At 30.2% G+C, this 25,294-nt stretch overlaps 1 protein-coding gene across 1 annotated transcript in view; it reads left to right on the forward strand.

Annotated features, from left to right (window-relative positions):
* LOC129956574 (uncharacterized) overlaps positions 1-25,294 on the forward strand; it is a 634,064-nt gene that overhangs the window by 202,503 nt on the left and 406,267 nt on the right. The window contains exons 2-4 of the mRNA XM_056068502.1: positions 5,545-5,639; positions 12,499-12,618; positions 21,013-21,119. Coding sequence (XP_055924477.1) covers positions 5,545-5,639; positions 12,499-12,618; positions 21,013-21,119 — 322 coding nt within the window. The remainder of the gene's footprint in view (positions 1-5,544; positions 5,640-12,498; positions 12,619-21,012; positions 21,120-25,294) is intronic.

A 25,294-nucleotide genomic window follows, 5' to 3' on the forward strand; every position in this document is an offset into this window, starting at 1 on the left:
ATGGCAAACCTGACCGCCTAACGTTAAAAGTTGCTTTTTATCGCTGTTATCCGAGGCTTTCAAATTCCTGCAAAACTTTATTCCTCTTCAAAAATTATGTTATAAACGAACAAGTTTTTATTACCTGCGACTGTAAAAAGATTTGAAAATCCGTCCACTATTCTAAAAGTTATTGACAAGTAAATATCCATCAAAATCCGCATGAGCTTTAATAAGATTACTCTCCATTGAAGCGAATCAAGTAAAAAAAGCTTCTTTAGTTTAGTTATATTAATGTCCCATTTAAAAGTAACACTAGGGCTATTTAGGGATGGACCTCATAATTTTGAACCGCGATCAAATGAAGAAGACGACACCTGAGCTGGCACCACCCTCTCCACACCACGCATGTGGAAGAATGTTCGGCCCGGAGTGATTTAACGTGCACCAGACTCGCTTACACGACGGTTCTTCGATGGAATCGGGTCACAAACCTGAAACCCTCCGGTTCAGAAGCCGATACCAAGCCACTGCGCCTCAAGTAAAAAGCTGGAAAATACAGCTAGCTCGTGCATCGTATGATTAATCCGCTGGCACAAACACGCAGTTTAAACCGTGACATCATCTTGATGAAAGCAGGATCACCATAAGTTCATAGATCTGCTCAGTATATTGTTTTTATATTGACGTTTCTTTTCCTTTTTTCCCTAATGTTGTCGAATTTTATGACTTCATAGTGTCAATAAAAATTAATTATGAATAATCTGTTTTAAAATGTCAGTTATACTTTGGAATAATGTAATTTTTCTTTTTATTTCTGTTATAAATTGTGTGGAAAATAGGCAAAATCTTCTTTCCATATCTTTCAACAATTTAAGAAAGTAACTAGATCAAATTTTGAAGTGGCTATTTAAGCAAAAAAACTAACGTATTGAAATCACCCTTCACAAATCATTTATTTTTTAACTTTAAGTGCCATTTTAGAATTCAAGATACAAACAAAAAGATTGCATCAAACATACAGTCGATACGAATTCAAACTATTAAATTATTTATATTATTAGTTTGCCCATTTGATAGATTTATATCGACGATATTAAGAAAAAATGAATTTAAACTCGGTATGATAATATAGTATAAGACAACACAATGTAAAATTTCTTATTATTTTTAATGGCAAATAATTTCTTCCAAATAAAATCTACTTTTTTTTATACAAAGGTTTTTAATGCCACATTTATTCAATATTATTAGATTGAACAAAAGAAAATTTTACTTGACACTTGAGAATTGCTTTAATTTCTTATTTTCATTTTATTGTAGCCATTTACTCAAATACCACTTTCGCGAGGCTAAATAAATACGTGTATCTAAAAAAATCCTTAAAGGAATTTTCTAAAATACAGTAGGAAAGAAAAAATGAAGCTTCGTTTTTATTCATGAATAAATAAGTGATCAAGCATGTAATTCTACAACTTCTTTTATTTTTCTAGAACTCTACAAACAAAGAAATATAGCAAAGCTCACCTTTATACATTTTTTAAAAAAATTTTCCTCTACCTTCAATTCCAAATCCAGAAAACATATTTATTTTGATATATGATCACATTTTCCAACTCTTCTGCGGGAATAACAAACAAAGTAAAACAAATGAGGGTACAACGATGAACAACTTTTCGTAAGAGATCATATTGTCACGTCCATAAATAATGCACCACAAAAACGAAGCGATCTTGCTCCCTAGTCCCCTACCTTCAACTGAAATACCTTTTGGAACATTGCCCCTGTAAAAAAAAAAGAAATTTCCTATTAAACGCAATATTACTTTTACTTCTTTGACCGATGCTATCGCCATCTCTCGGGAAAAGAAAGAAAAATAGATTAAACCAACGATCGTTGCATGTTTACTTAGCGTTGCCAAAAGTAAAAACAAAATAAAAAATACATCAAACAAAAAAAAGTGAGGAAGTGAGGAAAAAAGCAAACGATTCTTCGAGCTGGGAATTTTTTGTGTTGTTTGTTTCCCAAGGTTTCCCGTGAGGCTTGGAATTATTATATTCGTTTCAACCAGTAGTAGAAATATCGTCTGATATCCCATGAGGTAATTGTGTTCGAGAAGTCTGCGTTTCCCCGATCGAGAACTGTCGGTAGTGAAGAAGAAAAAAAGAATTGCCATTAAAAAAGAAGTAAAAAGAATGAAGCGAAATAAAATATGGAACTCAATTCAAAAAAAGCTCAGTGTCGGCGAAATTCTATTTGGCTATTTTATGTTACTTCTGGGATTGAAACGCCTGCATGCTTTTTCCGGTACAGATTAAGCTAGAATTTGTTTTATTCAACTCTCTGTTTCATTCGGAAAGGTAGTTATAGGATATATGAATCCATAATTTTTTTCCTCAGATTTCAATGTTCAGCAATTTGCAGTTATATTGCTCAAAAAATTTATGCGTCCATAAATATATTTCTTCTGCAGAATGGCAATGGTAGAAAATGCCTCTTCATTTCGGCCAGGATTCTTTTAGTTTTCGGCGTGAAGCTCCACTATTGAGAATTCTGATCAATATGGCGACATGACATATAGAAATATATATACCAGAACATTTCCCGTGGTCGTTGAGATTTTTTTTTAGTTATTTATTGAGCTCTCTTTTCTACTGCACTTTCTAAAGTTCTTTTATCTTTCTGAAATGGCTGTTAAAAAGTTTCTTTATTTGACTGGCTTTTTTATGTTATTCTTTTTCGAACTTCTGGTTACATTTTTTAAATTAAACTAATATTTTAAATCTTATTTCTATTGAGTATAAAATTCTAAATAAAAAAATGTTTTAAACAGTTATCACATTTTTAATTTAAAAAACTTCAGGCGTTCTAAACTTCGTCAAATTGGAATTCAATATTTTATGCTATTACAGTCACAGTTTCTGAAATATAAAATTATTATACGTATTTCAAATTTTAATTAAATTTTATTTCTTAATTTATCGTCAGTTTTAAAATTAAAATTTATATTCTATAAATAATAGCTAATTTAACGATCACTCGTACCAGTTTGATACAACGCAGTGACTTCTAATATATGGTTATAAAATCATAATTTTAGAATTTTGAAAATTAAATTTTTAACTTTTGCATGAGTTAAGCATATTCTCGAACAATAATGTTCTCCCCCCCCCCCCTCAAGAAAAAAAAATTCCTATATGATTTAGTCTCATAAAACCTTCTGCTGCTTTTCGATAAAAAGATTATTTGTTCATCATAATTATTAAAGTGAATAGAAAAACAAATATGCGTCACAATTATTTCTAAAATTCGAAAAAATGAAATAAGTCCATGAAATTAAATTATAAATCACCTTATGAATGATGATGAAGTGATAATATTTATACATATTTATAAAATTGAAGAATTATCCATTCTTTATCAATTTTATTTCCTGCGTTCAGATAAAATTTTTAATAATTTTATAAATAACAATTTAAAGATAAATAAATAACAAAAAGGGAATATGTGACTTAAGGGTTCATAAAAAAAACTTAAAAGCAAGCATGGAATTAGATAATTAATTACTTTAAATATGAATATTAAACACCATTTATTGATTTGTTAATTAGAAAGTAACTTATGATTGAATATGTGGAAAAAATGTTAACAACATTTATATATTCATGAGCTATATATATATATTCTAAATATACTAAATTTATATTCTATATTCGATTTATATATTCTATAATACTCTAACTTTATATTTTATATTCTTATTATATATTCTATAATACTCTAACTTTATATTTTATATTCTTATTATATATTCTATAATACTCTAACTTTATATTCTATATTCTTATTATATATTCTATAATACTCTAAATTTATATTCTATATTCTTATTATATATTCTATAATACTCTAAATTTATATTCTATATTCTTATTATATATTCTATAATACTCTAACTTTATATTTTATATTCTTATTATATATTCTATAATACTCTAACTTTATATTCTATATTCTTATTATATATTCTATAATACTCTAAATTTATATTCTATATTCTTATTATATATTCTTTAATACTCTAAATTTTTATTTTATTCTGTATATTCTGATTTATAACATGAACCTAAATTTAATAATGAAAAAATCATACCCGTATTAGGAAATATAATAGAACAATACAAGAAAATAATAAAGAAGGTAGCAGTAACAATTATAATAGAATTCCTTAATCTTAAACAATATATAATAAATTAGAATATGTTTTTGTCTATTGGCCTTTGATATATTTTATAATATTTGATATTTTGCCTTTTCTAATATTTTGAATTAATTACAAAATTTTATTTGGATACACTTTGGAGTATATTGTGCAAATCTGAGCAAACGTGTTTAAGTATTAATTAAAATTTTAATTGATTAAATATTAAACAAAATTTTGGTTTTTTTGAGAACTCCCGAATACAATGTTGCACAACCCTGATTTTCATACTCTTACAAAATTTGAAAAATTGTCTTCTTAATGATATCAATTTAGTGCACAAATTTTCCCTGAATCTTGCCTATGTTTTAAAAGAATCTTTTATATATAATTTTCAACAGTATATTTCATTGTGGCACTAGAATTCTAATAGTCATCATTGTTTCATCAAATATTTAACTGCTTTATTTTCTTCCAATGTTAAAAATAACAGAAGATATTTTTGTGTAAGATCTTTGAAGTTTACATGAGGAAAAAGAAAGTGAAGTTGCAATACATCAAAATTATGTTTTTAAATGCAATGCCGATTAGGTTTTTTAAATACAGCGTGATGTCATGGGTCTTATCTCCATTGAAATGATTCGTGTGTAAAAACAGATGAGGTGTCAGGTTTTTTTTAAATATCTTGGCTTTAATGTTTTCCACAACTTGATGCTAAAAAGATTCTTTGTTGACATAAATATGAATAAGTTATGCATAAATGCTGCAGCTGAAATTAAACACAATGTTCAATTTGACCCGACTGATGACCAAAGACGGCTAGCTAATTAAGAAATAGGTATTGAACTCATTGAACTTAACGGCATATCTGCGTGTTATCTAACTGCTCAATGTGTGAAATTGATCTGTGACGTCAGATACGTTTTCCTCCACGTTAATATGTAACCCTAAATTACTTTCGGGTATAAGTTGCAAGCATACGTTTTTCATTAGCACAGAGCACTGAACAATATTGTAGAATATTGTGCGATAATATATATTATTCAATATTCAACAATATTATACGATATTGCAAATACTGTTTAATATAATACAGCATTGTACAATACATATGTGTGCTACTGAGGCAACTCTCTTTTTAGGTTTTAAATATCACGATATCAGAAAGAAATTCTTATATATATAAATGAATTTTATCTCTTCTTAGCTAACTTTGGTCATTATCATCAATGCTTACATTCTATCTGTATATACATTAGATTTTTTAATTGAATAAATTATTTCCTGTAAATATGAATGAATATATTTTGTCATAACTTTGTCAAATAACTTTTTCTCATACCTGCTTTTTTTCGTCTTTCCAGGCATAAAATTGGTTCAACGGTTAAGACATGTGAGTGCCCATCTGGATTTGAAGGGGGCAAATGTGAAAAGAGAAAAGATGATAGACGCCTTTTGGGTAAGTATGTGAACTATTCCATCTACCTTTTAATGATTAATAATATCACTGCTATAAAGAAAATTTCATACTTATGAAGTCCAATTTAATCAAATCAGTGTTGCGTTCATTACTGCGCAACAAATATTTGCGCCTGCTAATTTTATTTTACATCACTTAATGATGAGCAATGCTTATTTTATTCTCTACTAGATAGTGATATAATAATCATTTCATTCTTCTTTACTTAATGACTTCATTAAAATATTTCTACCTTACATAAATTTCAGAACGGCGATAGCTATTGCCACAAAAGTGGTGTCTAAATATAGTAAAGTGACTCAATACTGAGCAGTGAGATCGGTTATAACACTATTAAAAATGCTAATTAGAAATTTGCATCCCTATTTCGAAAACGGTACAAGGTTCTAGAACTAACTTACAAAATTGTAGAACGTCTTCTGTTTAATACGACAAGGCACTATGAATGCGATAAGGTTAAGAACAAAGCGAGTAAAAGTCTCTTTTGTTATGTCTCAATTTTCAAAATCTGCGATGTAATCACTTGCAACAACAAAAAGAAATTATCATATTTTAAATATAATCGTCGACCTTCTTCTTGTTGCACACAGCCGACCACCCTGTCACCACAGAACAAAATGGTATTAGTGTGGGAACAGTATAAGTATATCAGAACGAAGCAGTATGGTGTGGATTTGTTGTGATCGACTGCTGTCTTTAACATAACCAATCCATATTACTGGCAAATTCTTCGAACTGGTTTCCTCTTCCAGGTGGTTGACCACCCCAGCCACAGAGTGGTCAATCTCTGAACTTTCTCCCTCTCTCTTCCTGTTTAACAAAAAGCTGGTCACCATTTTGAGGAAATCTCCCCAAGAATTTCTGTATTCCTCTAAATGTGCATTCCACAGCAAAAGAAAGGCAGACGCTTTTAAAGTTTTAAATAGTTGCTAAAAATTGACAGTTATTTTGACATCTGTCTTTCAGTGTTTAAAGATTTTCTGGCACCATCAGTATTGTTCTTAAGTCATTATTTTCAACTTTAAGATTTTTTCTTAATTCCGAGACATCTAAGTATCCCTTTAAATAATGATAATTTGTTCCGATTCCTCCACGGACTCATTTAGTTTCCCGCATTCTTTCAATTCTTTCGAAGTATTGAAGAAATCCCTTATCTCTAATAATCATCGACCTACTGGCACAACTGACAGAAAGCGTTTCGAAATCCGAAAATAAAACATCTGTTGATAATTAATTATTTATTTCTAACGCTTTTTTGTCGTAAGAATGTTGGAAAATGCGACCTAACAAATGCGGATTTTACACATTCCATTCGTAGCATTATATTACTCAGGGTGCCTTTTCGTACTAAATTAAAGACGGTCTACAATTTGTAACTGAGGTTTCTTTCCCCATATCTTGTATTATTTTCGCTAAATAAACACTAACTCAATTCTTTGCAACCAGGTGGTGCTATAATCCTGTAACACATGATCACTTTACTGTGATAATAGTTGTCGTCGTTCTCATGTAAATGAGAAAAAGAAAGAATTTAGTAAGTATTCTGAATGTAATGCTGTTGGGTAATCATTCTATTTCATAATGTTTTGAAGAAAAATAAGTTTACTAAAATACTTAATTTGATTTCAGTTATGATATATTTTGTTTTTGTAAATACATTCAATAAATTTTTAAAATATGTTAGGATATAGAGAAATATGATTGTTTAAAATATGTATCACGCGCGTCAAAATTTCGATCAAATTTCAAATAACCTTTAATTCATTTTTAAGAAAATAATTTCAAAATGTTGCTCTTTTTATATCATCCTGCATGTGTTAGATCATCATAAGTGAAGATTATTACCATTTTTCAAATTATTAGATCTTCTGAAACATGAATTGTCTTATGCACGACACGATCATTTTTGGAAACTCATAAATTACCATCAATTACTAAAATCCTTCTTTAATTCATACAAAAAGCTAATTACTATCTTGACTCTTATGTCTGCCATGTCAGACAAAGAGAACATTCTTCTAAAAGGAAAATAAAAGTTTTTAAGCAAGGGAAAAATCTTTTAACTAGTTACTCTAAACCCAGTTTCAGTTCTTTATTTCCCTGGTCTTTAATTTATGATTAAAATTTTTAAATATAATTTTTAAAGCAAGAAATAATGATTTTTCTTACCGACTTATTAAGGGAATCTAATAAATGATATGCCGTATACACTGTATATGTGAACATGTATATTACTGCGATAGTCGTTCTATGCCATTGACTTACTTTTAACATATTAAAATTCGTAGCCGAAATATATTATATACTGTATACGTATATATGCATATTATCGCGGTAAGTGTTCTATTCAATTCACTTTATTTCAACGTAATAAAATTCGTGGCCTAAATATATTATATACTGTATATGTAGATATGCATATAATTGCGATAGGCGTTCTATTCTATTGTCTTAATTTCAACGTAACAAAATTCCTGGCCTAAATATATTATATACTGTATATGTAGATATGCATAATATTGAGATAGGCGTTCTATTCTATTGTCTTAATTTCAACGTAACAAAATTCCTGGCCTAAATATATTATATACTGTATATGTAGATATGCATAATATTGAGATAGACGTTCTTTTCTATTGTCTTAATTTCAACGTAATAAAATTCGTGGCCTGAATATATTATATACTGTATATGTAGATATGCATATTATTGCGATAGGCGTTCTATTCTATTGTCTTAATTTCAACGTAACAAAATTCCTGGCCTAAATATATTATATACTGTATATGTAGATATGCATATTATTGCGATAGGCGTTTATTGTCTTAATTTTAACGTAATAAAATTCCTGGCCTAAATATATTATATACTGTTTATGTAGATATGCATAATATTGCGATAGGCGTTCTATTCCATTAACCTAATTTTTAAATAGTAAAATTGTTGTCCTAAATATATTATATACTGTATATGTAGATACGCATATTATTGCGATAGGCATTCTAATCTATTGACTTAATGTTAACATATTAAAACTCTTGACCTAAATATATTATGCAATTTATATGTGGATATGCATATTACTGCGATAGGCCTTCTATTCCATTGCCTTAATTTCAACGTAATAAATTCCGTGGCCTAAATATATTAATATAAATTGAAGTTATTATGCCTATGTTTATATGAATGTAGGGATGCATGTTTCACATCTCCTAAACAACTTGATCAAATTCAACCAAAAGACATAAGAAATAATGCTGAAAGTACACAAATGAATTCAAGCAATTGATTAGAAATTAACAAAAAACAAAAGTCTTTTTTTTAGACTTTAAACTTTTTGACTACTATTTTTCGAAATTTCTCTTTTGCATTAATGCATTTTTTAGCATTTTACGAGTAAAATCACGACATAATGTCCAAAATAAAGCCTCTTGGAGATTAAGTCCTCTATCTTGGGCTGGCACTCCATTAACAACATTTATTCTGTGATTAAAGTTTTAATCTTAAAAACATTATCTCTAACGACACATAACCTATTTTATGTAGGATTTCAAAATAATAATAATAATAATTCGTAAAGATAATCAACAATCGTTGGTTACTAAAAATCCTTTGGTTCAATTGATATTCTCATTTTTATTTTTTAAAAAAGCCGTCGGGCGATAAAAAAATAATCGCTTTTTATAATAATTTTTACAAATATAGTTATATATTTAAAATACCAGGAATTCAAGAACTTTAATTCAGAGCAATGGTAGGAATATCAACTAATTATCTATAAACAACTTTCAACATATATTGTAGAACAATCATTCAAATGCTTTTCTAGACATATGGCTGGACTTAAATCCTCTAAATTTGGAACATATAAAGCGTTCAGCAAGAAACAATCCAAATATCCCAAAATATTCCAAAATTTAAATAATATTCCTAACTCAGAATTAATTTAAATGTTAGCATTTCGTATCAATAAATTCGGGTTATTTTATAGAAAAAAACCGTTTTTGAGCAACACTGAATTTTATAAAATAGGCTTTTTAATGATATCTGATTTACTTTTGTACAATTTTTTTCGTAATATAATACACTACCGAGTATCGGGTTCGCAAATATCTGGCATATTTTTCTTTTATCGTAATTAACCCCTTCTAGGACCGTGGGAAGTATGCTTCGCACCAAATTTATCAATCTTTGTATAAAATTATGTAGGTTGGCATAAGTTCTGACAAATTTTTTTAGTAAGTCAGAAACTTAGATGCTTCAGTTTTTTATCTCAGACAAAATGAAGTGTCTTGATTTGTTAATTAACTATTAATTAACCAAATTAATTAATTAATCAAATTACATTTATCTAATTAGCCAAATGAATCCCTTTTCTTGTTCTAATTTCAAGCCTAAAAATATTTTAACATAATACGACTAGAAAAAAATGACCCTTTAAAGGGTTAAATGATGAAGGGGTTGCATTTGTAACATTGCCAAGAAATTGGAAACGGGCATTTGCTACGACCTAAAATGCAAAATTAAAATGTAGGAGTCATCTACACTGGCGAAAAAAAATCCCAATACAAGAAGGACTTGTGCTAGATAAACAAAATTTGGTAGGCATGTTTATACATCTGAAAGATGACATCGATCCAAATTTCACGCTTCCCGCATAAGTGTGGCGCTGTAGAGCCACTCAGAATTCACATATCAGGTTTGCTTTTAATGCGTGCTGTAAAGTTCGTGAGCGTTATTTATCTTTGAAATCTGACATATTGAGTTGATGTTAGCCAAGAATGCCTTTAAGAAAACGAAGAAGCCATTATCAACAGCTCTACAAGTTTGAACGAGGTCGTGTGAAGTCTACGAGAAAGTGGATTTTCTTCCAGCGATATTGAAGAAATACTTGGCCGGAATGTATCCATTGTGAATGACTGTTGGGAGAAGTGGTCAAGGGATGGTACTGCCTGAAGTAGATCGGTTCCGGGCGGCCAAGTGGTACTACTGAGTGAGAAGAGTGCCATATTCGGCTTACGGCTGTGGCGCATCGTACAGGATCTGCGGTAGAAATTCGAACTGCAGTTGGTACCGCAGTTACACAACGAATTGTTAGAAATTGGTTACTTCAAGGACAGCTCCGAGCCAGGTGCCCTGTAGCGTGCATTCAGCTGATTCCAAGCCATTACCGTTTGCGACGCCAGTGGTGTCAAGCTAGAGCTCATTGGAGGACGGAGTGGAGATCTGTTGTATTTTTTGATGAAAGCAGGTTCTGCCTTGGCGCCAGTGATGGCCGTGTATTGGTCTGGAGGAGGCCAGGGGAACACTGCAATCAAACTGTCAGCAGCCTAGACATACTGGACTTACACCTGGAGTCACAGTCTGGGAGCAATTTCCTAGACAGCAGGAGCACTCTCGTGGTTATCCAAACACATTGACTGCAAATTTGTACATCAGTCTGGTAATTCAACCTGTTGAGCTGCCATTCATGAACACATTCAAGAGAGAGTTTTCCAACAGGATAACGCTCACCCTCATACCGCTGTTGTAATGTAAGTTGCTCTGTAGAGTATCTACATGTTACCTTGGCCTGCAAGATCACCAGATCTGTCTCCAATTGAGCACGTAGGGGATATCATTGGACGACAACTCCAGCATCATTCACAGCTAGCACTGACCGTCCCAGTATTGACAGAACAAATACAACAAGCATAGAATTCCATACCACAAAGCACTTGTATGACACAATACATGACCTTTTGCAGGCTTGAATTCAAAATTCTGGAGGATACACCAGTTATTAATGTAACAACATTTTACATTTGAAATGCATTTTCTTAATCTTAAATTAACCTGTGATCTTCAAAATTAATCAATTAGATATGTTAACTAGACAAATACATCGTCCAAATTTCATTACTCTACAATAATTCTTTCTTGGTGTTGGGATTTTTTTTCGGTCAGTATATTAAAAACTTTTTCAAAAATTAATAACTGTAAATTTTGACATTTATCTTTGGGTTAACTTTTCATATTAGTGTAATCAATCATTTATCAGTAAAAAATGAAATCAGCTTGAGTCAATTTTCTTAAGAAATAGACCGACGATTTACGTTAATGTTTTGTTTGTGTTTCCTGCATTTGGTGCATTATTGAATTATGTTTATACATTACAGAATGTAATACATACATTACATTACAGAATTGTGTTAGTTGGGCATTACCGAATTTATGCTAAAATGTGAGCAGTTTATATCATTTAACTTACCTTTTCCCCAATAAATTCTTGAAACGTGTGCACTGCAGTATATAAACTACCAGTACAGAGCCTTCTCTTTTAACTGGAGACGTTACCAGGAATTGCTTCTATGATTCACCGGGACGTGGCCGCGTTTACATTCTACGAGGCTTGAGTTAAATGGAGGGGTTTGTATTCAATAAGAAATGAGAAAATAGTATTATAATCGTCAGTTCTGATACTTTTTCTCTTCTGATATTGATGCGGAAGAAATGAGTTCATAGAACTCTCGCTTATCCGGCTTTTTTGTTATCCGGCCTGCCCTTCGCCACATTAGGTCGAGTACTGGGATGTCTAAGTATTTTGCTTTTTTAAAAACCTAAGTTTATTTTACAAAAGCACATTTTATTATCCTAGTGATTATGTTTAAATACTAGCGTGCTGTGATGATCTAAAAATCATTTCTTTTTCGCGTCTTCGCTTTTATATAATTCAAAGTAAATTTTAAAAGTAAAGTACGCAAATCAAATATTATATTAGTAATATCAAATTACAATACTTCCGCAATCGGGTTCGGACCTACTTGCAATTTATGTTTGTTTCATTTGTTTGTTTTAGCTCAATGTATCGCTCTGGGGTGCACTCAGACTTGTGGACTCACAAATCATGGAGACTACAAGTGTACATGCTTGGCCGGCTATCATCTAGCAGAAGATAAAAAGACCTGCGTAGAAAAAGGTAACAATGATTCCTTTTTCTAGCTGTACAATGATGTAAGCTTCAAAAAATTGAAATAACAGAATTCGGTTTTTACAGACAAAAACAAGAAAATAAATTAATCTGTGGACTTGGAATTTTTTGACATAAAAAATTTCATTCAAATATTTTAAATAGTGATTTGTAGTTGAATATTATTTTGAAGAAATCGGTAATCATAAGCTCACTGTTAAATGAAACTGTTATATATTAGTTTGAACATCCTTACTAAATTGAGTTCATTTAGTAATATTTACTTACTTCTTCTGAATCTATTCTTACGGTTTAAAAAAAAAAATGAAACCTTTTCCACTCTAAAAAAAAAGAAAGAAAAGAAAAAAATGTCGCAAAAAAAACCCTCATACTAGATAAATTGCTTTTCTGGATACAGTTACATGAACAATATAGAAATATAGAACATTTTCTTATTACTACATTCATTAATTACTTCAGTCTTATGCTCATTTGCTCAAACATTTATTCATTTATGAATGGGCACAATCGCGAAGTGTTGTTTGAAAAGTTCTCCAATTCCCTAAGCGATTTTAAAAATCCGTGTTGCCATCTCGTAAGTAAAATAAATGAAGCAAGACATTCAAAATTCGCTCCATTTCATTGCACGGTACACATCAGTGATTTATTGAAGATATTGCTCAAGCCTTGTTCTCCGTTGAAGAATGGATCCATTCCAGGAAATGTATTGTAAATTTAGAAACGAAAATCTTTCTTTTCAAGGCAAAATATTGCCATAATTCACCCATTCTATTGTTCTTTCTGTTTAAATATGCGCGTTCCATTTGATGCATAACGGTCGCGAGGAAATGGACCGTAAGTAATTAACTGCTGAACATGGTTGCAGACGCAGAATAGGAAATAAGGAGTAATATGTAAGAAAGTTGCCGTTTTCTTGCAAATTTTATGGGATTACATGCTTTAAATGTTTCAATGTTTGCTTTAATATGAAATAGATCTTTCAATGGAAATGAATTTTTCCGAACTTAATCTATTATGTTCGGGATTGGCGCTGTTTAGAGTACCGGATACTTCTTATTTTATCCTTTGCGCTCGGAAAAGTAATTCGATGCATAATTATTCACCTAATACAAAGACTTGCTTATTACACTGAAAAATAAATATCCATTATTGCTTTAAATTGAATTTCTCCGAAATATTAATTTACATCTTACTACTCTGTAGGTAGTTTAACAATCAAAATTAAAAATAAATAAATAAAACGTTAAAATGATGTGCCGTCTTCAATAGTATTTGAGATGTGATATCCGAGTGCAAAAAGTAAATTGTGACGAATTTTGTTTTGGTGTAAATTTAAGTTAAAATTTAAAAACATGATGATGATGTCGTGTCTGTGTTACCACGGAAAGGGAGTGCAGTAGCTTCTGAGGGTAAAGACCCCTGAGCACCCGAGGGCAGAAGCTCATATGAAGATGAAACTCACACATTCACTTGCACAACCCCTTTTTACAGGGGGGGTTGCACATTCACAAACCTCACAAATAGAACACAGATGAAGAACAACCATGCCCGAACCGGAATTCGAACCCGGGACGCCCAGATCACGGGGAAGATTCGCTACACCTATGCAAGGACGGCGGCATTTAAAAACATAAGCTTACAATATTTTGTGTCTTTTTTAAAAAAAATATTGGATTTAGGTGCTTTCACAGAGATAGCAATAATAGATAAATAAAACATTAGAGTTTTTGAAATCTGTACGAAAGCATCTAAATCCAATATTTAAAAAAAATGATTACATATTGTGAGTTCGTATTTTTAAAAATTTTAACTTAATTTTTCACCCAAACTGATTTTCTCACAATTAACTTTTTTTACTCGGATTAACTTGATAATTTACTACGACATTTAATTATCAACGAATTTTAATTGGCTGAATTTTGAATGCGAAACTGGTTAAATGTCTCAACAGTTTAAATTGGATTGGGTAAAACTATATCTACCAGATGCTTTATATTCCAAAAGTACCAGATACATAAAACTGATCAATACTAACAGCATCATATACACGCAATCAGATTTTGGATGCAAATTGATACCGATTGATAATCTCGTTGAACTTATTCGTTTTCAATAAGGTTGTACTATATCAATCTAATACAACATATTCTCCTCGGCAAAGCTATGAGTATATGTGCTGTTCTTAACCTTTTTGTATTTCAAGCCCAGCCATCACTATCCATTAACTCTGGTGACAGTGCACATAATTTTTAAAGTCCCCGTCTTCTTCTAAATTGACTATATCACTAAAGCAATCCCTTTCTCTTCTGGTACACTCTTCATACACTGTTAAAACAAAGATACTGGGACATATCAATATCTCTTCCAAAGCAGCGAAATACCAATTTGAAATCATATTCGTTTCAGCATCGGATACCAGTCTCGGTTCAAGTGAACCTTACGTTGAACCCGAAATCTACAAGAAAGTTATTAATCTTATTTATCTTGTGAAACTATTAGAAAATTCGCGATAAAAAGCAAATGCTGTATTTTTGAATTGTCAAAGACACTAGAACTGATCAGATATTGTCTGAGATAGACATCTGATTTACTTCCTTGATGTAAGTAGTTTGTAGAGACTTTGAGACTGGGGAGGTGTTTACTTTTACGATTCGCATAAAGGAAATTGGAAAAAAATTTCCAGTTGGTCATATTACAATGTAACCAATTCATTGCTGAAACATAATTTTTCACCTGTTATAGAATAGTGCTGTTTAAGAACAAAATGAGAATGAAATTCTCGATTTTCTTCTACATTTTGAAGTAGATGTCTAACCGGTTAGCGGCTATTACAAATAAGTAGATTGCTTTTTTTGTGCACTTTCAAGTGCACTGTGATTCATATTTGTGATTCAGGTGGAAGAAACTGACTTCAGGTCCAACCGCAGCCCAAACAAACCATTGCTGATAACGCTCAAACGTCTACCTGTTTTTGCATGGTACTGGTTAAGAGCGCAATCAGGATAGAATCCGTGTTCTTTCTCCTACTATTTAAGCTGCTCAACCATGCTTTGTTGATTGCATAATTTTGTTAAAATAAGATCTGCAAATACATTTTGCGTATTTTACCATACAATATATATCGGGTATATATCCCAAACAAGGCATATATATGTTGTAGGACAGTCAGAAAATTAGTTGCACTACTTCGTAAAACTATTAAAATAATGAAACTGTGTGGCAGCACTTCAGACATTTATCTTCATCCTGTGACGTAGTACCTTTCACAAGGCAATTTTAGCTTCTGATAATCAGTCGTAAACATGTCTCGAAAGCTGCAAATGGCGTCCAAATTGAAAATGTGCGCAGTGATATGTTTTTGGTGCGAGAAAAGATATAACTGCACAGAAATTTATCAGTAGTTGTATAAAGTGTATGGTGAAAATGCAATGTTATGTCAGGCTTTTGTAAAGTTGGTACAACATTTTGGTTCCCAATTCGAAAAAAGTTTCAAAATATTTCATCTGCTGGAAAGGTGATGATGCTGTTTTTCAGCAGAGAAAGTTTGGTGCTTGCAGAGTTCATGCCGAATGGTGCCACAATCAGCATCTTCTTATTAAGAAACACAAAAACGATCACGATAATGACTTAAAAATCAACTGCCAGGTAAAAGCATTGTGTTCCTTCATGAAAATGCAAAGCCGTATGCAGCAAAACAAACTTGCAAATTTGTGAAAAAGTTTAGGTGGAAAGTGCGAGATCCTCCTAGTTTATAGCCCTTTTGACTTCTATGTTCTTGATATACTCAAGGAACTTTTAAAGCAACGATACTCGGAGGACGTGGTGAAAGTTGCAACTCAAAAATGGTTATTGGTCACTGGACAAGATTCCATTGCAGAAGGTATGAAAAAACTAGCGCCACGCCTCGACAAATGCTTAAATAACGGAGGTAAATACTTTGAAAAGTAGATTTTGAATGGAAGATTAAGGTACAAATAATGTTATAATATTTTAATCTGTTTTGTTTTCTTAAGAATTGCCACTAACTTTCCGACTGACCCTCGTATAAAAACAAATGTATTTTATGTATTTCATAAAGTTCTATCGGTTTTGTTTAATCTTAATGAACTTTAGTATACTTGTTCTTTAGAGCATGATAGAGTTTTCAAACTTCAGTGATTAACTAAAAAGCAAGCCTGATTTTGATAAATATTTTTACGAAATATTCCTAAGTAATATATTGCAAAAGTCATTTTTAAATCATTATAAAATGTCAAAAATGTTCTTCTAGTGATGTCATTATCGTTTAATTTTCTTTAACATTAACTTCAGTATTATTTTATTAAATCTAAACATAATTTTAACCGTGTTTTTATTGCAATACTTTAATGCCTTTGGCTACTAACCGTTTCGTCGGTATAAAAGTTCGCTAAAATTTTCAATCAAATATTTTATGTAACTTGATCTCACAATATTTTTTGGAAAAATATTTTAAGCTTCAAATTTTGATAGTATAATTCACTCGCACTATTATGGAGGCCTTAAGATATCCCGCATATATCTCTTTAATTTTCTGTAAGCCCCACTAAAATGTGTTTTAAATTAAAGTGAAAATGATTAAAATGCAATTAAAATAAAAGCATTTTTACTGAAACCAAGCATGTCTTTTTTTTTAAATATAATAAATGAAAGCAGAGTCCTTCGGCGGTGAAGTCTTATGTGCATTACATAATAATTTCATTATTGGAGTATTTCAAAGAACAATCCAATAAGAATTTCTCTGTTCATCATATAATTCGGTTTCTTATTTACTTTCAAAAGGATTTAAATGACGTCAATAATATATTATTTTCTTCCGGTCTATAAATATATGTACTTTAAAAATTATTAAGTTTAAATTTTAGACCGTGTATTGGTCAAAATATTATCTTTAACTCCAGCTTTTAATTAAATAAATATTTCTATTTTCTGCGATCAAATCTGATCGATTTATGAAGTTGGAATATTACAATTATAGAACAAATAATATTTTCCTAATCTTAGACCAATCATTCTTTAGAAAGCCTGGGAGATTATTGGAGTATGTTCTTTGAGGCATTCGAGAAAGTGGTACAAAATCGCCCGTTTTTATAGAATAGTGATATTCAAATTTTCAAAGGTTCAGTCAGTTTTAATGATTGATTTTGTCGATTGGAATGCAATTTTTTTTATTTTAAAATTAGTGTCTCGAGAATATTTTGTTAAATATGATTCACATAGCAGAGGATTCATATAAATGCTAAGCATTTATAATTTATTAGAGCATTCATTGACTCAAATTGCATAAAATATAATTATTTACTTTATTTAAATCATTTTGATATATGTATTTTTATTATTAAATGTTTACAAATTAGCCATTGGGCTCTGAATCAAAAGAATATATATTAAACCACGTTTGCCTTAAATAAAGCTGATATATTGAATTAGTGATGTACATATTGTAAAAGATCATAGTAAACTTTGTATTGTATTTATTTTTTTAGAAAATATTTTCTCTTGTTTATTTCATTTCATATAAGCATGTGCTAAGAAAATTGCACTTTTTTAAGTTTGCAATAATATTTCACTTATTTTTAAATTTAAACATAAGTCAATAAGCTGGCCACTAGTTGAAAAAGCAATTTTTTCCCATGCAGACTTTTTTTAAAAAATCTAATTTATAGGTTAAAACATTGGTATCATTAAAAAAGTAATTTTTTGAACTTGAACTTAATGCAAAAATTGTTTTTGTGCGATAATATTTTCGGAAGTTATCGCTGAAGAACGCTGAAATTTCGTTTCATTTTTAATTAAAATTTTTGTTTAGTTATATTAACGTCCCGTTGAAAGCAACATTAGGGTTATTTTGGGACGGACCTCGTAATTTTGAACCGCGGTCAGATGACGAGGAGGCACCTGAACTGACACCCCCCCCCCTCTCCAGACCACGCCAGCGGGAGGAAGTTTGGTCATGACGGATCCTCTTACACGGCAATTAAAATTCTAATTAAAAATTCAAAAAAATTGCTCCAAAGTACACATTCCTGACTTCTAAGGTATACATATGCCAAATTCGGTAGATGTAGGTCCAACGATCTGACCTGTAAAGCGCCAACATAGACGCACACATTAATCTTTATTATAAGTATAGATTTAGATATAAATATAAATTATTTGCTTTCTTTAGGATCAGTACCAAATTTACGAAACCTCTAAACTTTTTAGATTCAGTTATTTGCACATTAAAGATTCGACGATTTTATTTAAAATACCTTTTACATATGAATATTTGATTTGATTTGTTTGAATGGGGGGGATTAAAGGATTTTTAGCTACAAAGGCTGTCATCCCAGATATAAATGTTTGATTCATTTGCTTTATTTGAAATTGCCTACTGATATGTTGCCAAAACATTCAAAATGTTCTTTTTTATTAGTATGCGAAGAGGAGGAAATTTTTTAAAAAAAGGGTAAAGCATGAAAAAATTGCAAATGTCTACAAACTTAACATTGGATGCGAGAAAAAAATTTCATAATAATAGTTCATTTCTTATTAACTTCGACTGAGAGTGTATAACCTGTATATAACGAACTATGCAAGCTTTAAATATAACTTAATTAATTATATACCTGTTTTAAGCTCCACACAAAATTATTCCTCACATTCTTTAAAAATAAATCACATTTCAGATTTATTCCATTTCATGTAGACACGTGCGGAAAATTAAACTTTTCAGGATTTAATTTGTAGCAATATTCAACTTATATTTTTTAGTTTCAGCTTTTGTCAAATTGATGGCAACACGTTGATAAAAGCTAATTTTTTACAATGCAAGCGTAATGTGCTTGTGCAGCTTAAATTTTATTTTTATTTTGTGCAAAATAAATGATGAAAAATGATTGTTTTTTTAAAAATCATTAAAAATAAATTTAATTTGTAGGTTAAAATATTAACATCATTAAAAACATAATTTTTTGATCTTCAATATGATGTAAAAACTAACTTCATGCTGTAATATTTTCGGAAGTTATAGCGAAAACCCCCAAAATGTCGCTTAATTTTTAATTAATTAAAAATTTAAAATAATCTCTCCGAATGCACAATTTATCCCTCCAAAGTGTTATTTTTAATACCGGTAGGTCAAACGATCTGTCCTGTAGAGCGCCTACACACACACACACACACACACACACACACACACACACACACACACATTGAGCTTTATTTTAAGTATAGATATAGATGATGATTATTTTCAACGTATCAAACCATTCAGTTGTAAGCTTTTGACAGTATTGATTCATTTACGCTTGATTAAATTTTATTTGCAAGCATAGTAGACTGATTTCATTAAACGTATATTTATTAATTTTATAACAATAAGAATTTTTACTTTTCAATAATCTTAATTCATACGTATTTGATTCTGAAGTGTAAGCTAGTATATAAAGATAATGTTTTTTTTGTTTTTTTTGTAAAGCATTTTATGCAAGTCCCCAGTTTTGGCTGAATCGCTGAAATTTGGTACATGTGATTTTAAGATATTTTAGATATTTAAGATACTTTAAGATAAGAGATTAAGATATTTTAAGATAAGATATTTTAAGATATAAGTTATCATATTTTAAAGCCGGAAAATTAATTGAAATGTTAGTTAATTAAAAGTTCATCAAGTTTTTCAGTTACATTTTCTGAAAATGTCATCTCAAAAAAAAAAAAAATATTTTTTATACAGTCTTAAAACTGAAAAAGTACTTTTCTAGTGATAATAATTTCATTTATGTACGATTTTTTCTTATGTTAATATTTTTTTAAAATTTAATTCGCTATCTGTAATGATGTTTTTATTTATATAAGGAAATTCAATCTAATTTCATTCCCTCATTAAATTATTTAAACTCATAAATTTTCTAATTTAAAAATTAAGTTAAAATAATTGTTTTTTCGAGATATTAACTAATTAACTTAACTAATTTTCACTTCCGCTTTTATTTCTTATCATATATATATTTATATTTAATATGCACTCGCAGTAATTTATAATGGACTGATTCCATTAAATCTATTTTTCAGTCGTACAAAACAAGTTGAATTTATAAATAAAGGAATTTCGTATTAATAATTTAACAGTCAAGACAACCAATATTTTGGGCAAAGAAGTCAGTCGTCAAAGATGGCTTGCTCAATATAAAAAAAAAATCGTGAAGCTATACCCTAATAAACAGAGCAGAAAAAAGGAGCAATCTTATATAAAATTTTCAATATGGATTAATACATATAGCCACTACTGTTATTTAATGTATTTAATAATAATAATATAGTTAATGGAGTTGGTTTTACGTACTAGCAAACACAAATAATAATTTTCCTTTCTTTCTCTAGGTCGAACCCGTTATTTGATTCAATTCAAAATGTACGATCAAAATGTAGATTTAGCTCATTTGGATGCAACTCGATACAACCAACTCAAGAAAGGATTAGAAAATGCTGTAAGTATTCTTTTACTCAATTTCTTGTTTGCATATTTGTCATTTCGCATATTATCATTGTTAAAATATTTTATCAATTGAAGACGTTAAAATTTTTGAAACTTCTATCGCCAAATTTAACTTGATGCAATTCGAATTATGGAAGAATTAAATTTAAAGAATTGTATTTAATACCTTTCTGAAATAAATTTTGATACCTAAATATTGAAATTGCTTCCGTTGTAAATCTTAATAAGAAATGAATAAAATTTAAAGAATAATTAAAAACTAAAGAATGTAAAAAATGTGGGTTCAACATTTTCCAGTATTAATGGGTCTGCAATAACTCATGAAAGCTTCAATGGGGTATCAAGGAACCTAATAATGCTTATGAGCAGGTTGGGTTCGTATATATTTACTAAACACCGCATCCACATGTAGATTTGGTGGAACTGTTACAATGCATACATTTTCTTTCAATACAAAAATTTAACCAATAATTTATTTTACTTTGGACGTAGTTTTTGCATCCCTCTATAATCTAATGCGATTTCCTTTCTATATAAAAGATAAACTTGAGGAGGGGGGGGGGGATGGTATATCTCAGAATAAAAATGCCGAGATTGCACTTTCATTCAATTCCTTTTTCTTTTAGCTACACTTACAATGATTAAAGTTAACGTAGTGTTATTCAAATTAAAAATAAATAAAAGTTTGATTAACTTTTTAAATTGTAACCAATGTACAAATTCATTTCAATCCCATTTAATAAGTGAACTGTTCTTGACGAGAATGAACTTCATGAAAAAGTACAACTTTTTTGCGTTATGACGAGTTAATTCGTCAGGAGTAATGGGTAGTAACAATTCGCAGTTTGAATTACAATTTTAGTAAAAACTCAAACATATTCGTAAGTTTCAAGATGTTTAAAATATTTTGAGTCCAAATCGAAATGAAAGGAACAATAAAAGATTATTATGCGCTGTACCTTGCTTTGCTCAAGGTCATTCTCTAACAACAAATTAAAATATATATATTTTTTTTGTTTCTCTCCATTCATATGTAAAAAAATGTGATTATTAAAATAAAAAAAATCGTTTCGTTACAACGTAATTTCATATTGCACATACTCCGTGTTTGACACGTATACTCCTCGTCGCTAAATTTTTGCGACGCAATTTAGAATACGCATTTTCTAAAGTGATCTAAACAGTTAACTTGTTCATTCATAGGTTGCACTTAAACTTTAAAAATCCATAGAATGAGTGCATTGCAATATTTTTGTTACTGAAGGATACAATGCAGTTTGCGACACGTTTTTTAAAACAAATGTGACTTACAATGCTCTAACTTTAACCCAGAAGTACCGAACTCTTTTGAACCGTATCCTTAACGAATTAAAAGCCTTTTTATATAATGGATAATTATTCCCAACATTGAAATATTGTTGCAAATTATCTATTATTATTAATTTATCTAACTATCAAGAACTACCAAGTAGAAACAAAAACAATGATCAAAATTTGAAAACAAAAATAGTTGATAAAAATTGAAGTATAAACACAAAAAATATCAGAAAAGAAATTAACGAGGTGATTAAGGTTGGTGGGGTTGTAATGGTATCGAGTTCCAATTTTGTTAACATTAGCCACAAATTTGCATGTTCAGTGATGTGCAGTTTGCAACTTTTCTTATGCAGTAAACAAGCTTTTGAATTGAAACTTTGCTGAAATACGATGAAAGAAAGGCATTTAAAAATTGTTGTAATCTTTCCCAAATTCAAATGCAGAAAACTGGCATTGATTTTTGATAAAAGAATCCATAATATCCATTTCAAAATTTTGAGTTTTTCACTGGTTGTAAATTCGATGAATTTCTCTTCTAAATATGATGTTTCTATGATATTTGCATAAAAGGATCAAATCTCAATGTGGTAAATCCATGTAACCGTAGCTGATATATAAATCTATTAGCTCAGGTATGTTATTGCTTTGACTTTTCCAAGTATGCCACCCAGTTGTAAGTTATTATAAATAAATGAATGAATTTCTGCAAAGTTACTAAAATACATATGAGAGAGAGTGATCTCTGAAATTTTTCTCGCATTCTTTATAAATGAGATCTACTTAGAGGAAATATATCTCGAATGCCAGAAAACGCGATAATTATTGAAAATAAAAAGACAAAATAAGTAAAAATTGGGTTACAAGTTTAGCATCTAAAATGCAGATCTTATATCAAATTTGAGAAAAGGGTGTATTTACACCTTTATTGCAGAGTATGTTATGTGAGAAAGTATCAGATAGGTGACTGCCTCTGATTGAATGTACTAGAACAAAAATAAACATAATATAGAAGTATATAAGAGAGTTGACACTACTTCACTGGAAAGTTCCATTAGTAAAAATAATTCAAAATCCCTTGACATGACTTTTGGAACATTGAATTATACCCATAAAGATCTTTTCGCAAATAAAATGAAATTACACAGCACGTTTGAGAGTATAAAATACCCCAGGGAGGGTCGGCAATATTTTCTCAAATGAAATATCTTTTAAACCTTCCTTTTTATTCCATATCTTCTCCATTACTAAAAGAAATTGCTCTGTGACTTAGTTCAAACTATCTCGCAAAATCCCTCTTTTCTGAAACGTGATATAAATGTAAAGAAAAGAAGAAGAAAAAAAAAAACCCGAAACAACAAATTCTAGACGCCGTCTTAGTAAGGAACCCACGTATAACGATCTCATCTAACAGAAAACAATTTTTTCCTTCGCACTTTTCACACGCTGGTTCACTCCGTTAAAAAAAAAAAGTAAAATAAAGGGAATTTTCTTTTCTACTCTCTTACTTTACTACACATGAGGGAAAAACAAAACTGGATTATTGGTATACCGTATAGCTGAGAGAAACAAACTATAGAAGCCAAGGCAAGCCTTTTATTTTTTGCCCTTTACTTATGCTGTACGATGCCAGCCAGCACTGCTGCCAACTTGTACTCCGAAATCAACGCGAGAACTAGTGTAGCAATGAAATTCAGAAGAAATGCGGTCGCAGGGCATTATGGGAAAGCTATTGCAACGAAGCGTAAGACCTCGGGGCGCGAGTTTTCTTTTTGTACTTAGTTACAGGCATTATGAACTGAAAAAAAGCAAGGGGTATAGAAGTAAAAAGAACAACAACAACAACAGAATGAGCCGTAAGACGGGGTGTAACATAAAAAAAGTTAGAATAAGCGCTGGAAAGCAGAAAAGTTGACTTTTAATGTTTGGTTTTTGGCAAAGAGTAAAACGTCAGTTGCGTTTTGTTGTCGGAGATGGCAATGTTTGCTTTTTTACAGAAATAGCGAATGGTTTGTAACAGGTTGAGAATTTAAAAGATGTGTCCTATTTTCTTCTGGTGTAAAAAAATAATTTTGCATTTATATCCTTTTGATATCATGCTTGATTGAACAGTGTATTTATAAATGTATATCCAAACTTTGCAGGGTTATTGAACAAAAATGAAACAAAGCTATTGATCGGCAATTGTAAATAACATTTGAAACTTTAAGGTATCTACGTTTAAAAAGCAGTTTTTAGTCATTTTTTTGTTTTATTTTAAAACCCATTTGTTTGAGTTTCCAAATCTGTGTTTGTTTTAATTCTGCGATAAACAGAAACCAATATGTTTTTTTTATAAACCACTGTAGCTGAAAACGATACCGGAAGTTGAATGTTTTCCATTTTATCAAATACACGCCTTTTTGATTAATAATTTGTTTTATAATATATTCTATCAACAAACCAGGCGTATTAAAATACGTTTTGAATAGTTTTTATGCCGAAAGGATTGACTATAACATCTACTTTTGGACATCGTTTATGTTTACAAAGCATTTTTAGTGCAAGACAAATGAAGACTTTAAAGGAATTTTCTGAATAACTTGGATTTCGTAAAAAGTTTCATACGCAAAACACATCTTAAAAATTTATTAATTTATTACCTTAAAATTTTGCATATATGTTACCTTAAGTATTCTAAAGGCAATGCACTAGGGATATAACTCTGAACTGAGTAGTTTTTGTTTTAGAGCTGCCTAATGTAATTTTCAACAAAGAATTTAGTGAAATTGTCAATACAGAAATACTCAATTAGCTATAACTTTTTTGAAAATGGATATATTTCTTAGATTCTAGTACATTCCCTTCACCACG

Source organism: Argiope bruennichi, chromosome 11 (assembly GCF_947563725.1).
Source record: "Argiope bruennichi chromosome 11, qqArgBrue1.1, whole genome shotgun sequence".
Taxonomy (NCBI): Eukaryota; Metazoa; Arthropoda; class Arachnida; order Araneae; family Araneidae; genus Argiope; species Argiope bruennichi.